Genomic DNA, 17,446 nt, shown 5'->3' with positions numbered 1-17,446 from the left:
GGTTGGATTGGCTGCTGCGGACGACCGCGGTCGGCTCCTCCGGACGGTGGATGTGATAAGAAAAGAGCTTCGAGGCCAGCCAAGAGGAGCTCGGCAGGCGGCGAACAGTACTTTGGCGGGCGGCGAACAGTACTTCGGCAGCCGGGCGGAGGGCTTGGTGCAGCGGTCGTGCGACCGGCGCAACGGCCGTGAACAGGCTCACGGCCGACAGGGACGAGGTCGACGGCAGCCTTAGACCCGGCGGAGGCCTACCGCGGCAGTCGGACCGTCGGAGGCGCCGAATCCCGCGCCGACTGCCTCCCGATTCGGTGGCGTCCGGGCGGCTGCGAGCCGGCTACCGGCGAGGGAGGCGGCGGCGATTTGGGGTGGTGGCGGCGCCGACGGCGTGGTTTTCGGCGGTCGCGGTGGCGGATTCCGGCCGGCTGGTCGTCGGGCGAGCGGGAACGGAAAGGAAGTGGCGGTTGGGCGTTCGCGGGCGGCGGCTGGTTTTGGACCAGATGCACTTCGTGATGTAAATTTACACCGCGTGGTGTTGGATTTTACATCACGAGGAGGCCGCGGTCTAATTTTTTCTTTACACTAGCAAAAGGGCCCGTGCGTTGTAACGGGAGAAAAAAAATACCACACGTTTTTAATCTTTTTATAATCATTTTGATTTATTAAAATAAAAAGCTAACTAACTAATGTAGTCAGTCCTATCTATTTTATTGAGAAATCAACCTGTCCATTGTTAATTCCACCATGATAAGAAATTGAGCGGGACAAGCAAAGCAAAACAAAAAGGTTACGTGAATTGATCAATGGATTGTTATCTTATTTCACTCATGGGGTAGAGAATGTGGGATCAGATGACAAACTGAAGGTGGTGTTCCATTCTCTGTCTCTACAACAATACAATCTTACATTCAATACATTCATTCATCAGCAAACAAATCCCCATAAAACAAAATTTCTTGACGGTGCTTGGCACACGGTTGGAGGAATGGGGAGGGGATCTCACCAGATGATGAGTTCCTGCCGGAGGAGGGGATACGATGACGGGAGCAAGGGTTAGGCGCCTCTATCTGGCCATAAGGAGTCGTCGTTGCCGCGCCATAACCTCGGAGTTCCCTGTGTGAGCCATGGAGGCCCGCCCCCACCTGCAAGTACTTCGCTCCGCCGCGCCTTATCCGCGCGCCACCGCCGTTCTGCATCGAGCAGACGCATCAGCCCCAGTCATTGTAGTTGTCGTGTTGATTTGATCCAGAAGCTGTGCTCAAGCGTCGAAACGGGGGCAGCAAGCGGGCAGAGGTACGGCCGCGGAGGCGGGTGGGTTGAGATCGACAACAATGGTGGTTGAGGTCGGCCGCGACGGCGAGTGGTGTGGCAGCGGTCTGGGCACAGGCCAGGGTGGACCAGGGTCTTCGCGAAAATTACAGTTTTTTTTTATAAAAATACCGCGGTGGGTTTTCCGACAAAAGCGATAGCCGCTTTATTATTAGGTATTACATATAGACCGTCTGTTGAAGCAACGTTTTTTACTCCAAGCAGTGTAAAAGTTAGTTATTTTTACATTTGGACCATGTGTTGGAGATGCTCTTACCTCTGCATTTCGTTCCCCTCGTGTTCCGCCGTCCCCGCCCCACTCCACCGCACGCGCCGCTCAAAACCCTCGTCTCCACCGAGGGGATGCCGCCGCCGGCGACGGCCCAGGGCACCCTAGGAGCCGCGATGCTGGCCGAGCTCTTGCACCCCGGGCGCGACCCGGACGAGGGGGACGAGATCTTGGCCCGCTTGCTCTTCTCCACCCACCACACCCTCCCCGACCCGCCCGTCTCCGCCGCCGCCCGCCTCTCCGCCCTCCCGTCCGGCGACGCCGTAGACCGCGTCAGCCGCCTCCCCGACGCGCTCCTCCGCAGCATCGTCTCCCTCCTGCCCGTCAAGGACGCCGCGCGCACCGCCGCGCTCTCCCGCTGCTGGCGCGGGGTCTGGCGGTCCGCCCCGCTCGTCCTCGCTGACGCGGACCTCTCCCCGGCCGCCCCCGCCCTGTCCCGCGTCCTCGAGGAGCACCCGGGGCCCTTCCGCTGCGTCCACCTCACCGGCAGCTGCACGGAGGAGTCCCGCCACCTGCTCGCGCCCTGGCTCCAGCTCCTCGCCGCCAAGGCCGTGCAGGAGCTCGTCCTCGTCAACCGCCGGCGCCCGCTCGACGTCGTCCTCCCCTCCACGTTCCTGCGCACGGCCACCCTCACCCGCCTCTACCTCAGCTTCTGGAGGTTCCCCAACACGGCCGGCCTGCCGCCGGCCGTCTCTTTCCCCAACCTCCGTGAGCTCGGGCCCTACAGCGTCGTCGTGGAGAGCCGGGATCTGGACTTCATGCTCGACAGGAGCCCGGTGCTGGATACGTTCTACCTCGAAGGTAATCTGTTCGCGCTCCCGCTGCGCCTCGTCAGCCAAAGCTTCCGGTGCGTGCAGATCATCGGGTCCTTCTTGGAGGAGATCTTCGTGGTGAACGCCCCACTCCTTGAGCGCCTCATCAATTTGGAAGGTTGGACCGGTGATAATAGCTGCACCAAGGTCAAGATTGGCCATGCCCCCAAGCTGCAATTGTTGGCATACTTGCAGTTGGACACGCGGAATCACGTCCTGGAGATCGGCAACACAATCATCAAGGTGCCTTGTCTGGTCCTTCCATTTGTTGAGAGACTGTAAACTCTCCATCTGTGGTTTTTTCTTCTCTTAATTTGGTTGCACTGTGAATTGCATTTGCAGGCTGGTACAAGGGCGAGCCCGAGAACCATGGTAACAAGTGTGACAGTCCTGGCTTTGGAGGTGCGTTTCGGAGTACGCATTGATGCCAAGATGATCCCAAGTGTCCTCCGATGCTTTCCTAATGTCGAGACGCTCTACATCAAGGTGAGGCCTTCTTTCAGCTTTCGTGTGCACCTGCCCATTATCATTCCTTACTACCCCAATTCCTATCAATATAGCTGATGAAGAACTTGATGTGCATTTAACTGATGGGATTCTTTTCAGTCTGGAAAGCCTGATTATGTTGAAATTTGGAGGTGGGCCTTAGGCCCATTAGAGAATTTCAGAAAAATCTACAAGGGCCCATGTAGGTGGTGGCATGGCAAGGTGGTGGGAGTTTAACCCCACCCCGCTAGTGGAAGAGAGTTTGGACCCCTTTATAAGGGTCTCTCTTCCACATGCTATTGGAGAGTGAGAAGAGAAGGTGCCCTCGCGCACTCCTTCTCCGCCGCCCGCCACGCCTCGTCACGACGCGGGTTGCGGGAATGAGCCGAGCTCATACCTACGCGCTTATTTTTGCCGGTCAGGAACGGAGAATACGTGACGGACAAGGAACGATCCGAGACGTCGGATCGTGGCTGTTACCGACTCGGACTCCGCCCCCTCTCGGATCGTGGCTGTTATCGACTCGGACTCCGTCCCGTTTACCGCGTACACGGTCGACGGGAGAGCAGGCCTCCGAAACCTCGCCTCTCCGGTTCCTGTACGGGAGAGGGGCGATTAGGTTTTTGGGGAGCGATCACGCGACTGCTCGCCTCCGTCCGTCTGCTTCGTCTACGTCCGCTTCGCCCTCGTCATCGCCATGTCTTCACCAAGCGAAGCTGATCGTCTCCGCGAGGAAGCCGAGAAGAAGACGGCAGAGGATACTGCCGCCGCCGCCGCCACTGCTACGGCCAACTGGCCGATTGGAGGGTATGACTCGTTTATCCTCATGTTCGTATTTATTCTAGCAGTACTACTTGTTTGCATAGATGTATCCACTATATGCGTAGTATGTGCTAGGTTAGCTCAAGATCAGTATGTCATTAGTCTAGTCAATGCCATGCTAGTTATTATTTTGTGGATTAATGTACTCGGAAAATTGCCTATTTACTCAACAATCCAAAAACCTAAAGTCTGTAGGAATTTTTCGAGTAATGGTTTTGCTGCTGCACTGAAACCGGATAAGTTTACCGGTACCTTTTTCAAGCGTTGGCAAACGAGAACCACCTTATGGCTCACGGCTATGAACGTATTCTGGGTAGCCGGTATCACTCCTACGGAAACTATCACTCCTGAACAGGAGAAGATGTTTAAGGAGGCCACCGTCCTATTCCTTGGAGCAGTTATTAGCGTGATCGGAGATAAGCTGGTTGATGCATATTTACATATGCATGTTGCCAAGGACTTGTGGGAGGCGCTCGAATCTAAATTCGGGGCCACCGATGCTGGGAGTGAGATGTATGTTATGGAGCAGTTCCACGATTACAAGATGGTTGACAACCGTTCTGTATTGGAACAAGCTCATGAGATAATATGCATAGCTAAGGAACTTGAGGTTCTTAAGTGCAATTTGCCGGGCAAGTTTGTCGCGGGCTGTATAATTGCTAAGCTCCCTAATTCCTGGAGGGACTTTGCTACTACTCTGAAACATCAGAGGCGTGAGTTCTCAGTAGAGGACATCATCGGCCATCTGAGTGTTGAGCAGAACTCGAGAGCAAAGGACTCCAATGGAAAAGCGGTGGAAAGCTCCTCTGCTGCCAATATGGTACATCAGAGGAACTTCAATTCTCACAAGCCCAAGGGAAAGAACTCTGTCCAACAGAATACCGACTTCAAGAAGAAGGGGAAGAAGCCCTTCAAGAAGAATAAGAAGGGAGATGGCTGCTATACTTGTGGTTCAGAGGAACATTGGGCGAACAAATGCCCAAACAAGTACAAGAAGCCGGCGCAGGACTCCAAGTCTGCAAACATGATTGTGGGCAACCATGAAAGTGGTGCATCTGGGTACGGTAATTTACTTACTGTATTTACAGTTTGTCAGTCCACCGATTGGTGGGTGGACACGGGTGCAAATATTCATGTGTGTGCTGACTTATCATTGTTCTCTTCTTATCAGGCCACCGGTCGCGGGTCCGTATTGATGGGGAATGGCGCGAGTGCTTCTGTTCTTGGTGTTGGCACGGTCGATCTGAAGTTTACTTCGGGAAGGATCGTGCAGCTGAAGAACGTGCAGCATGTCCCCGCCATCAAGAAGAATCTCGTTAGTGGCTCCCTTCTGTGTAGAGAAGGGTTTAAGTTGGTGTTCGAGTCTAATAAAGTAGTAGTTACGAAATATGGACTTTTCGTTGGAAAAGGTTATGAATGCGGAGGTCTGTTCCGCCTTTCTCTAGCAGATTTTTGTAATAAAGTCGTGAACAATATTCATTCGAGTGTTAATGAATCTGAAGTTTGGCATTCACGTCTTTGTCACATAAGTTTCGGTGTTATGTCGCGGCTAGCAAAACTGAATTTAATCCCAACTTTCACTTTAGCCAAAGGTTCTAAGTGCCACTCGTGTGTGCAAGCAAAGCAACCTCGCAAGCCTCACAAGGCTGCAGAGGAGAGACACTTGGCACCATTAGAACTCATACATTTTGATCTTTGTGAGATGAATGGTGTGTTGACTAAAGGTGGAAAGAAATACTTCATGACATTGATAGATGATTCCACTAGATTTTGCTATGTGTATCTCTTAAATACTAAAGATGAGGCTCTACACTACTTTAAAATCTATAAGGCAGAAGTTGAGAATCAACTTGAAAAGAAAATTAAACGAGTCCGGTCTGATCGTGGTGGAGAGTACTTCTCAAACGAATTTGATTCATTTTGTGCGGAACACGACATTATTCATGAGAGGATGCCTCCCTATTCACCCCAGTCAAACGGGGTTGCCGAGCGGAAAAACCGTACTCTAACTGATTTGGTTAACGCCATGTTAGATACATCGGGTTTATCCAAGGCATGGTGGGGGGAGGCTATATTGACCGCGTGTCATGTCCTGAATAAAGTTCCTACAAAAGATAATGAGGTCACTCCCTACGAGGAGTGGTCGAAGAGAAGGACGACACTCTCGTACTTACGTACTTGGGGCTGCTTGGCGAAAGTCAATGTACCGATCCCCAAGAAGCGTAAGCTTGGACCAAAGACTGTGGATTGCGTTAATTTGGGATACGCTAAGAACAGCGTAGGCTATAGATTTCTAGTAGTGAAATCTGAGGTACCTGACGTGAAGGTCGGTACAATAATGGAGTCGAGGGATGCTACATTCTTTGAGGATATATTTCCCATGAGAGATATGCAAAGCACTTCTAGACAGGAATCTGAGATAACTCCTGAGCCTGCCATTCCTATGGAATATTATGAACAAACACATGATGAAAATCCTGAGGAGGATGACGAGGAAGCCCGTGGTAGGGGCAAGAGACAAAGGACTGCAAAGACCTTTGGTGATGACTTCTTCGTATACCTCGTGGATGATAATCCCACTTCTATTTCAGAAGCGTATGCTTCTCCAGATGCTGATTACTGGAAAGCTGCGGTCCGTAGCGAGATGGATTCCATCATGGCTAACGGGACATGGGAAATCACTGATCGTCCCTATGGTTGCAAACCATTGGGATGCAAGTGGGTGTTCAAAAAGAAGCTTAGGCCCGATGGTACGATTGAAAAGTACAAGGCTAGGCTTGTGGCCAAGGGCTATGCCCAGAAAGAAGAGGAAGATTTCTTCGATACTTATTCACCTGTGGCTAGACTGACCACCATTAGAGTACTACTCTCATTGGCGGCCTCTCATGGTCTTCTCGTTCATCAAATGAACGTTAAGACGGCTTTCCTGAATGGAGAGCTAAATGAGGAAATCTATATGCAACAGCCAGATGGCTTTGTGATAGAAGGTCAGGAAGGAAAGGTGTGTAAGTTGCTGAAATCTTTATATGCTCTGAGACAAGCACCTAAGCAATGGCATGAGAAGTTTAATACAACTCTGACATCTGTTGGCTTCGTTGTTAATGAAGCTGACAAATGTGTATACTATCGTCATGGTGGGGGCGAAGGAGTTATATTGTGCTTGTATGTTGATGACATACTGATATTTGGAACCAACCTCAAAGTAATTGAGGAGGTTAAGTCTTTTCTGTCTCAAAACTTTGAGATGAAGGACCTTGGGGTGGCTGATGTTATCTTGAACATCAAGCTGTTGAGAGATGATGAGGGTGGGATTACACTTCTGCAATCCCACTATGTTGATAAGATTTTGAGTCGCTTTGGATATTCAGACTGCAAAATTTGTCAAACACCATATGATCCTAGTGTGCTTATTCGAAAGTTTAAAGGCACAACTATAGATCAATTGAGATTCTCTCAAATTATCGGTTCACTTATGTACCTAGCTAGCGCAACGAGGCCTGACATCGCGTTTGCTGTGAGCAAACTTAGCCGGTTTGTTGCAAACCCGGGCGATGTTCATTGGCGTGCTGTTGAAAGAATTATGCGCTACTTGAAAGGTACTGTCAACCACGGGCTTCACTATACGGGATTCCCATCGGTACTTGAAGGGTATAGTGATGCGAATTGGATCTCTGATGCTGATGAGATGAAGGCCACTACTGGGTATATGTTTACTCTTGGGGGTGGTGCTATTTCCTGAAAGTCTTGCAAGCAAACGATCTTAACAAGATCGACAATGGAAGCAGAATTAACAGCATTAGACACATCTGGTGTCGAAGCAGAATTTCTTCGAGATCTTTTGATGGACTTACCTGTGGTTGAGAAGCCGGTTCCGGCTATCCTTATGAACTGCGATAATCAGACGGTTATTGTTAAAGTGAAGAGTTCAAAGGACAATATGAAGTCCAACAAACATATAAGAATGAGATTGAAGTCTGTCAGACGTTTGAGAAACTCCGGAGTGATAGCGTTGGATTATATCCAAACGGCTAAGAATCTGGCAGATCCCTTTACTAAAGGGCTATCACGTGTTGTGATAGATAGTGCATCGAGGGAGATGGGTATGAAACCCACATGAGTTGCCATGGTAGTAACCTAACCTATATGATCGGAGATCCCGTGAAGTAGGACCTGGGAAAACAAGCCAGTGGTGAACTGAGGAGAGTAACTTTACTAACCCACTCCGTTGGAGATGCAATACTCTCGGATACTGTACGGTAGGATGACTACTGTCTTAATGTGTTCTAAAGCTTATATGTAAGCAAGATGCTGTCCTACAGAGCGATCTTTGGAGGAACACACCTATATGAGCTTGACTGCTGGTCACAGTCTATGAGGTTTGGGTGATCTCTAGTAAACTCATGAATAGGCCAGGAGTGTGACTAATATGCTCCACCCGAGGGGTCACCTTCGGCAGTCTAGTACTAGTAAGACTTGTGGTGAAGCTCTTTTACGCCAAGCTGACAATTCAAGGCATAGTCCATTGTTCAGTTGTAAAGGAGTGTAGCTACTTGTTCTAGGTGAAGCTCAACCTTAATAGGTCTTCACTGAAATGCTGGTATATTAAAACAGCGATTGGAATGAGGGAACACGATGTGCCCTTGAGATCTGGTGAGGGATTGTTGAAATTTGGAGGTGGGCCTTAGGCCCATTAGAGAATTTCAGAAAAATCTACAAGGGCCCATGTAGGTGGTGGCATGGCAAGGTGGTGGGAGTTTAGCCCCACCCCGCTAGTGGAAGAGAGTTTGGACCCCTTTATAAGGGTCTCTCTTCCACATGCTATTGGAGAGTGAGAAGAGAAGGTGCCCTCGCGCACTCCTCCTCCGCCGCCCGCCTCGCCTCGCCACGCCACGCCACGCCTCGACGCGACGCGGGTTGCGGGAATGAGCCGAGCTCATACCTACGCGCTTATTTTTGCCGGTCAGGAACGGAGAATACGTAACGGACAAGGAACGATCCGAGACGTCGGATCATGGCTGTTACCGACTCGGACGTGGGCTTGGCCCACGTCTCTCCACCCAGCCGCCTTTATAAGCACACGATCGCCTACCCTAGCCGTCACGAGAATCAGATCACATCTGCCTCACGCCTTCGTTCCTTGACTGCTGCTGCCGCCGGCGACTCCGTCCCGTTTACCGCGTACACGGTCGACGGGAGAGCAGGCCTCCGAAACCTCGCCTCTCCGGTTCCTGTACGGGAGAGGGCGATTAGGTTTTTGGGGAGCGATCACGCGACTGCTCGCCTCCGTCCGTCTGCTTCGTCTACGTCCGCGTCGCCCTCGTCATCGCCATGTCTTCACCAAGCGAAGCTGATCGTCTTCGCGAGGAAGCCAAGAAGAAGACGGCAGAGGATACTGCCGCCGCCGCCGCCGCCGCTGCTACGGTCAACTGGCCGATTGGAGGGTATGACTCGTTTATCCTCATGTTCGTATTTATTCTAGCAGTACTACTTGTTTGCATAGATGTATCCACTATATGCGTAGTATGTGCTAGGTTAGCTCAAGATCAGTATGTCATTAGTCTAGTCAATGCCATGCTAGTTATTATTTTGTGGATTAATGTACTCGGAAAATTGCCTATTTACTCAACAGATCAATCCACTGGCAAGCTCAACTAGAAGTTCTGGCACGACTCTGGTGCCATATACTGCATCCGGTCGCGCATCAAGCGGCTGATTTTCCATGATTTCCGAGGGGATCGAAGTGAGCTCGCCTTCCTCAAATACTTCGTCGAGAGTGCATTGATGCTCAAGCAGGTGGTGATCCTGTCATCCGCTGGCTCCACTTCGGCACAGGATGTGCATTCCAAAATGGCGAATGTGAAACGGGCAGGTGAAATCTCCATAGCGCTGGTCAATGGCTATTCCGATCTTCAAGGACGTTTCAAGAGAGGGTCTGAATTTTCTCTTGGTGGCCTTTTGTCCCTTTTGAAAATTTGAAATTTCCTTGTGCAAAACTACCGAAGCCACAACAGTTGCGTGCAACGCAAATTGCCTTGGAAGTTATCGATGTCCTGTTCATGTGGTCTGTGCATGCAAGACACCCTTGAGGTTTGTTTTCAATATATGGATATCCACCCCATCGACTCTTGTTCCATGATTAGCTAGGAGTAACTCTAGCAGACCCTGCATCCCGCCGGTCCGCAAAACGTGTTTGCAGTTTGCGGAAAAACGTTGCGGGCTGGTGCGCACGGCCGCAGATGCAGACCTTGCATAACGGACCCGTAAAAAAACATATTCGTGAAATATGCTTTTTCAGACCCCGCGCGGGCTGAAATGTCCCTCCCACTAACCGCTTTCGCTTATATGCAGGGCACCGCAACGGCGAGGGGGAAACCCGTGAATACGCAGGTTGGGGCAGAGATTTTGCCGCGCCCAAAAAAATATTTGCGGGCCGGGGCAGGATGCGGGGTCTGATTGGGCAGGTTTTTCCGCCCCGACCTGCATTTTGGCGGTTATTTTCCGTGTCGGGACGGGATGCGGGGTCTGCTAGAGTTGCTTTAACTGTCCAAGTTAGTTTAGTACTTACAGTCCCATTCTGTTGCAATCATGAAGTAGTTGATATTTTTGGCGGACCTCTGTACCCTGTGTTTCATGCTTGCTGTGGTCTGATGACATGACAGTGGTGTTACACTGCATCGTTTTTCGCTTAACATATGAGGCTTGATGCATGCTAATTCCTCTACGCATTAACATGGAAATAAAATCCCTTTGCAGCTTGTTGCCAACTGTGTTCTGATTGATTTGCATAGTCATGCCGAGTCAATTATTGTCGCAGGTTGGTTCTCCTTTATTTTATTTGTGGTCTGTATATCTGGTTCTTCAGTTGTGAAATTTTACTTGCTGGAGGTGCATTCCATTGCACATAACTCCGAATAGCAAACGAGCTGAATTGTTGTATTGTCACGCTGAGGTTGGCAAAACTACGTACGCCCACTTGGACATATTTTGCTGAAATCTTTTTGAAATTACTATTTGTGTATTTTTTTTGCTTTTCTGCACTCTCCTCCTAGATAATTGTGTGCTGTTCTGTTGAAAAATAAATTTTCAACAACCGTGTGCAACATATTCCGTAGAAAACTAAATTTCCAACAATTGTTTGCGATATATTCTGTAGAAATTTTTCAATAATTGTGTGCATATGAAAGCAGCAACAGTTTGGGGATTAGAGGCGGATGGATCGGTTCCCATCTTGGATAAGTAATTCCTTTCGGCATTTCCTTCTAAAACAGCATCCATCTTGTAGATTCTAGCACCTTCAGTCCACTGTATCTCCTTCAGCTTAGGTGGAACACCACTGCTTAGAAGCACACAGGGGGCTCATCCTTTATTACTAAATAGCTACAACTCATTATCTATTTTTCCTAGCCATGCAACCATGGCACATAATCAAGTATGCATGCATGACATAAATAACATCTTTTACATTACTCTATGCATGCAATGGTGCCACATCATCAATTCATGTATATTAGTCATAAATAGTTTTTTAATTAGAGTTCATCCTCCATATTTTGTTAAAAATTACATTTTAACTATAATTTTCACTCTTTTTTGTACACTTTGTATTTTATTGTTTTTAAGCTTACATTCGCTTTTCATTTCCTTTAGATTTTTTTATAACAACTATTTATCCATATTTTAGCAATGTTTCCACAACAACGTACAGGGCATCATCTAGTTTGTATCAGTAGTTAAACCATAATGGAGTGTCACTGCCTAAGAAAAACCGTGCCTCTCGCGGTACCAAAACTGTGCCGCCACCAATAAAAAAAAAACCTAGAAAACGTGTTCTCTCGTTTTCTGTGCTTCTCGCGGAGGCAAGTTCGTGCCTCTCGCGGAAGCAAAACTGTGTGTCTCGTGAAAAAAAACAGAAAATGCATTTTTTTTTTCGTTTTCGAGGTGTGCCTCTCGTGAAAAAATAGAATCGTGTCCTTCGCGGAAGCAAAACCGTGTCTTTCGTGACAAAGTTAGAATTTTTTTTGTTCGAGAGGCACGTCACGGAAGCAAAACTATGCCTCCGCAAAAACAAACTCGTTTTTTGGTGTTTTTTCTGGCTTTTTTTGTCTTTCAAAAGCTAAGAAATGCCCGTGAAAAACCAGAACATCAAAAAAATTCCAGATAAACCATTTAAAAAGCCGAAAACGCATGCAAAAAAATAAGAAAACAAAATTCATAAGGAATGCTCAGAGCGTGACATATGATGGTGTTTGAGAACGCGCCAAGACGATGCGTAGAAATGATCGTTGAAAGGCTGTCGAAAATACGCTCGTCAACCAGTTGCTCCATTTTCACTGATCTAGACAGTCGTACAGGTCAGTCCTACGACCGACTGCACAAGCTTAGTGGCGTATGGTGTTAGCAAATATACAAATAGAGAAATGAATATTCATAACTTTAATTAGTGGCGTCTCAATTTCAATCCACAGTATCACTATTTTTTTAATTAAATAATGGTGGCTTTGGCATATTTGGTACGTTACCGGTAGTAGGTTACTGATGACGTGCCGCCTAAAATTCACGCCACCAGTATTTGGGATCCAATAGTATGGCCCGACACAAGTTATTGGTGCCGTGTGAACATATGCCACGTCATTAATATTTTTTGCAGTGTTGGATAGTGCCAGGCTATCAGTAACCGTTTTTTTTTTTTAATTTTGAGTTTTTTTAACCAGGTGGGATGAGTGAATAGTGCCATGCCACTCATAATAAAATCCGGGTAATTTCTATCCACTCCACCAATAAAATTATAATTTTTTAATAGTAAAATATAATTATAGCAGAAAAATGCTGAAATTGCCAAAAGGCCCAACCCAGTCGGCAAAGCACATCTTTCTTTTCTCTTCTCATTCGCTCTCATCTCTCTCTCAATCGAACTCTCTGTATCCAACTCCCAAAATGACCGCTGCGAGATCGATCGCTATCCACATCGCGTCGCTCTCTCCTCCCCTGCCTCACCCCAAGCCACACAATTCATCCACGCCAAGCACCTCACCCAACCATCTCCTTGCCAGCCTTGTCTATCTCTCCCACAACCCCTCGCTGCAGCCACCAACACCGGCCGATTCCGATGGGCCACGATGGTAATGCCCGGCCCATCTCGGGGCGTACCTCGTCTGCCTCGATGTGCCCTTGTCTCCGGCCATATCGTCCGCACACGACATCCAGTACTCGTGCCCAACCCCCCTTGTAATTGGGTTTCGGGCACGGCTTCGCCTTTGTCGCCAGCGTGGCTCGAGTATCCCTGGCAGCTCCTCTCTGGCGGCGACTCTGCACGACATGTGCTACAAACTTGTCATGGTGAGCTCCTCTCCTTCCTTCCTTCTCCGGCAGTGTTTGTACATCATGTAGTTTTGCACATTGCCATGTTGATATTCATGTAGGTGTATATGCGCGCACACCACCTTAAAATAAAATCATCTTCCTTCTTTCGTTCTCTCGTAGTGTGTGTACATCATATGGATAAATGTATGAATTATATAACTGATATATATGAATATATGGATGAATGTATAAATATTTGGATGCATGAGTAAATTGTATAACTATTTTTAATCCATAAATACATAGTGGTGGCGTTGGTTGGTTTTGTTCACGTAACTATTAGTAGTTAACAGTACCGACGTATATAAATGTCAATGCCATTGCTATTTTAAATAGTGATGGCATGAGGAACAGAGCCATGCCATCAGTATGTAAAATATCGATGGCGTGGCGGCACGAACGTCATCAATATTTTGGTAACAATGGCACCATATTAGAGGCGTCGGGTGCCTACGCCAGCAAGATCCTTTTTATACCGCTGGTACTAGGCTTTTCTGCACTAGTGTTAGCTGCTTAAGTCCAGTGGGCTAGACCCAATTAGCACACTCTTGGGGCGTTCATCTTTTTTTTCCATTTTCCCCTTTTATCAATTTCTAAATATTCAAATATTTTAAAAGTGCACAATATTTTCAAAAATAACTAAAAAATATTGATTCATTTTAAAACAGTTAATGTAACAAAAATCACAAATTTAAGAATTAATTCATGTAATTTGGAAAGAGTGCACATTTCAATAGTGTTCATGTCATAGTAAAAAGATTTTATGCATGTTCATAAATCAGATATTTGAAATGTTCATTTGAAAAACACATGCATCTCATAAATATCATAAAGTACATTTGTTTATTTTTTTTTGATGTAGTAGAAGTATTTTGTTGTTTTTCACAAAAATAATCGTGCACTTTAGAAATTGTTCACCTATTTATCTCTGAAAAATAAGATAAAATCAAAAAATAAAGGAAGAAAATCAAATAAAATAAGGGTCTAAAAATAAAATAACAAAAAATAAAAATATATTAAAGAAGAATCAGAAAATGAGACAATAATAAAAACAGAGATTCCCATCTCCAAAGAAAATCAGGTGCTACCGCGCAAAAGAAAAATGATAAAAATGTCCACCTCGAAGAAAACCAACACCATGGGCCAACCCATGTAAGCTCATGGAGTGGTCGAGCCTACCTTATTGCCCGTAATGACGGTATATACTCTTGTCAAGCACTAGTAGCATAGCATACCGGATAGTTCCCACTTTTAATGTAATTTTAATGAAATTTTGAAAATTCTATTATTTTTCGTATATACTAAAGTAATTACCTTTTGACGAAAATGTTTCACAAACTTGAATAGTACCCAGAAATTCAAATTATTTTCAAATTATGTTTTGAATTTCAAAATGTTTTGGTCCTTTGGCCGAAATGAAAAGTGAAAATAGTTAATTTCATTGAAATTCTGTGATTTCGTAATGACTCCAAAAAATTGAAACTGAAATTCAAAACTATCCGGGCACGCGCTGGAGACCATGCTCTCGGGTCTCAACGTTCACGCCCAAAATTTACCGACTTTGTAATATATTTCTATCTAGCTAAGCTACCTCTTTTAATTACTTCACACAAATTGGCTAGAGCAGAGCTTTTTTCCCAGAAAGGTCCGGAGGGGAAGGAGCGGTGCATTCCTGCCAAGAGATCTATCTGACCATGTCAATTTCGGGGTTCTTTTGTACGGTTTCAGCCAATCATATGTAACGTGTATATAAAGAGTCTGTTCCAGTCCATATGTCAAACCATATGTACAAAACTTGCATCTACTATACATACATGCCTTTGACGAGACGCAATGCCGCCTCGTATTTACGTTTGCAACAATCAAACATTCAGAACTCGAGCCCACTGTTCATCTGGATGGAGAACCATGGCCGCCCAAAACCTTGCAGCGGGGCGTCCACTCTGAACACCAGCCCCGAGCTCGATGCGCCGCCATTCAGCTTCGATCTCCCGAGCTGCACGCACGAACAACAAGATCAACCGATTGATTACCATCTACTCCGTCCTTCCCAAAATATGCCTCATTGATGTTCTAAATTAACGACACTTACTTTGGGGCAGAGGAAGTAGAAAGAATGAGCCATGAAGTAAAATCATGTGTACCGAGCATCACAATTTAAGCACCAACCAGTTCATCCAAAAGTATGCAAAGTGCGCAATGCAGCTCAATGATAGGGAAATGGTGGATCATCGGAGAGGACTGACCGACACGGAAGCGTAGGCGGAGGGGGAGGAGGTGTGGGAGTAGCCGCAGGCGACACTGGCCTCCTCGCTAACCGAATGGACTAGCTCCGTCGACACCCCAGGGCGGCTCCCGCCGATCGTAGGACACACGCTGTTCATCACAAAGAGACACCATGGCAACCAGCTTCGTCATATGATCCCCATTCCAACAAGATCAACTGCAGCATAATCTGACAAGAAACAGAGAGATGCTGCAACTTGCAAGTAAGTGGACTTGCCTGAGCTGCAGTGCCGGCTGCAACATGAGGCCACACCTCCTCCAGGAGAGCACCTGGACTAGCCCCAGCGAGAGGGACTTGTCCGGCCATTGGAATGTCGGGGTGACGCTGCCCCCGCTCCCGTTCTGCAGAGCAACGGCTCAGATCATGTCTTGGGGTTTCTGTCTGTCTCTGTAGTGATATGTGCAGAGAATGCAGATATACATTTTGTGAGGGATCATGTAGAGGTAGGTAGGGTGCTCACCTTGTAGGAGAAGCTGAGCCTCTTGTCCCCCGGGAACTTTCCGTGGGCCTGGACGATGCCGCCGCCGCCGAGAGGGAGGAAGCCCCGCGCCATGAACCCATCTCCGGCCACGTATCTCAGCTGCCCGTTGGGGAATTGCATGTCCATAAACGACTGCCCAATTGTTTTCCAATGGTAAGTTCAGGCAAAGACAGTGCAGAGATTGACTAGTCATGATCAGGAATTCAGGATTCAGACAGAAAATTCAGAACGCCGATCGAGCACTCACGCATGCAAAGGGGTTGAGGCAGATCATCGACATGAAGAAGCATCTCCGGCGAGCTGTCCAGTACGCCGGGCACACCGAGTGCACTCCGTTCTGCCCACATATCAGATCTTACTCTTAGCTTCTTCCTTGTGCAGATAAGACCTTAGATTCAGTGTGTTCGTCAGTTGCTCACCTTGCGCTCGAAGCCGTACCAGATGAGGTGGCGCTTGGAGAGGTGCACCGGGAACAGCAGCGTCGTGTCGCGGAGGAAGAGCACGGGGCCAAGCTGCACCAGGAACAGCGTCGCCGCGTTGCCGTCGCCACCGCCTCTGCTGTTGCTGCTGCTGCTGCTGGAGTGCGACGCCTCAGCGCGCCACAGGTCGCCGCGTGCCGCAACCGAGCTCTCCACGTCGTTCGTCCTGCTGTCGAACGCTGCCGACAGGACCATGCTCCCCTGCGACCGCGCGAACCTCCCGGAGCCGCCTACCACCGGACGATCGCCGCCAGAGCCGGCGATCTGGTCCTGCTTGCTCCTCGCGGCATCGTCGTCGTCGGCCGTCGCGCCGCCTCGGCCGGGGACGACCCTCCGGTGCCGCCGCGCGTACGCGATGTCGAGGCCGTCGTCGATGCGCAGCCGGCGGAAGACGTCGCCCACGGCGCGGCCGAGGCGGCCGCCCGCGCTGAGGACGGCCGCGGCGACGCCGGAGAGCTGCTGCTTCTGCGGGGGCGGCGGGAGCGGGAAGAAGGCGGCGATCCGGCGGATGAGGTCATCGGAGGAGGACATCGGGGCGTGTAGATTGAGAGCGCAACCGATCGATCGAAGACTGAACTCACTGAGCCTCGCCGCTGGTGGATAAGGGACTGGTGGCGGGAAAGAAGTTGGGGAAGAGGACGCTACGTGGTTCAGCGTGGACGCGGTCTATGGGGAGATATGCGAGTGTGTGCGACGTTTGTGTGGTGGTTCTGTGGGCGTGGTTCAGCAGAGGGGGTGGCGGGGAGTACGTTTGAAAAAAACTGTTGGACAGTGTGACAGGGAGAGAGAACGGTGCGTGGCATTGTGAGTAATTTTAGTGGATATTGAAATATTTACCTTTCGGCCCACATATTTCAGCAATTTCAATACAGCACAAGAATTCAAATATATATCTCTCCCTATATATATATATATATATATATATATAATAAAGCAAATAGGGTTTCTGATCGTCCGTCGTGGCATTTTTACGAAAAAGTTCCTTCGTTTTCAGTTAATCAACCCGCAGTCATTTCTTAAGTGGAAAAAAACGTTTCGTCCGTAGTGCATCTTTGCGAAAACACCCTTTCAAACCCGCAGTCCTTTGCAGCCCTCCCTCCCCTCCCCCTTCTCCTCCTCCCGGCC

At 48.4% G+C, this 17,446-nt stretch overlaps 1 protein-coding gene and 1 pseudogene across 1 annotated transcript; one reads left to right on the top strand and one right to left on the bottom strand.

Annotated features, from left to right (window-relative positions):
- Positions 1-1,572: 1,572 nt before the first annotated feature.
- Positions 1,573-9,832, top strand: LOC123408151 (annotated as a pseudogene).
- Positions 9,833-14,796: 4,964 nt separating this feature from the next.
- On the bottom strand, positions 14,797-16,917 carry LOC123412349. Its single transcript, XM_045105300.1, has 6 exons — positions 16,262-16,917; positions 16,090-16,179; positions 15,822-15,974; positions 15,578-15,702; positions 15,321-15,450; positions 14,797-15,070 (listed from the first exon to the last, which is right to left on the bottom strand). The coding sequence occupies exons 1-6, from the start codon at positions 16,850-16,852 to the stop codon at positions 14,945-14,947; spliced, it is 1,215 nt and encodes a 404-aa protein (XP_044961235.1). The 5' UTR covers positions 16,853-16,917; the 3' UTR covers positions 14,797-14,944.
- Between the last annotated feature and the right edge of the window lie 529 nt (positions 16,918-17,446).

Source organism: Hordeum vulgare, chromosome 7H (genome assembly GCF_904849725.1).
Source record: "Hordeum vulgare subsp. vulgare chromosome 7H, MorexV3_pseudomolecules_assembly, whole genome shotgun sequence".
NCBI lineage: Eukaryota > Viridiplantae > Streptophyta > Magnoliopsida > Poales > Poaceae > Hordeum > Hordeum vulgare.
The sequence above is the reverse complement of the archived record's forward strand: the minus strand, read 5'-3'. Positions and strand labels throughout refer to the sequence as shown.

What these genes read in the sequence shown, in the direction of transcription:
- LOC123412349 (XM_045105300.1), bottom strand. Translation starts at nt 16,852, where the DNA reads ATGTCCTCCTCCGATGACCTCATCCGCCGGATCGCCGCCTTCTTCCCG. An exon ending in GGTACGGCTTCGAGCGCAAG is followed by an intron (nt 16,180 to 16,261) that starts GTGAGCAACTGA and finishes ATATGTGGGCAG; the next exon opens with AACGGAGTGCACTCGGTGTG. An exon ending in CCGCCTACGCTTCCGTGTCG is followed by an intron (nt 15,071 to 15,320) that starts GTCAGTCCTCTC and finishes TCGTGCGTGCAG; the next exon opens with CTCGGGAGATCGAAGCTGAA.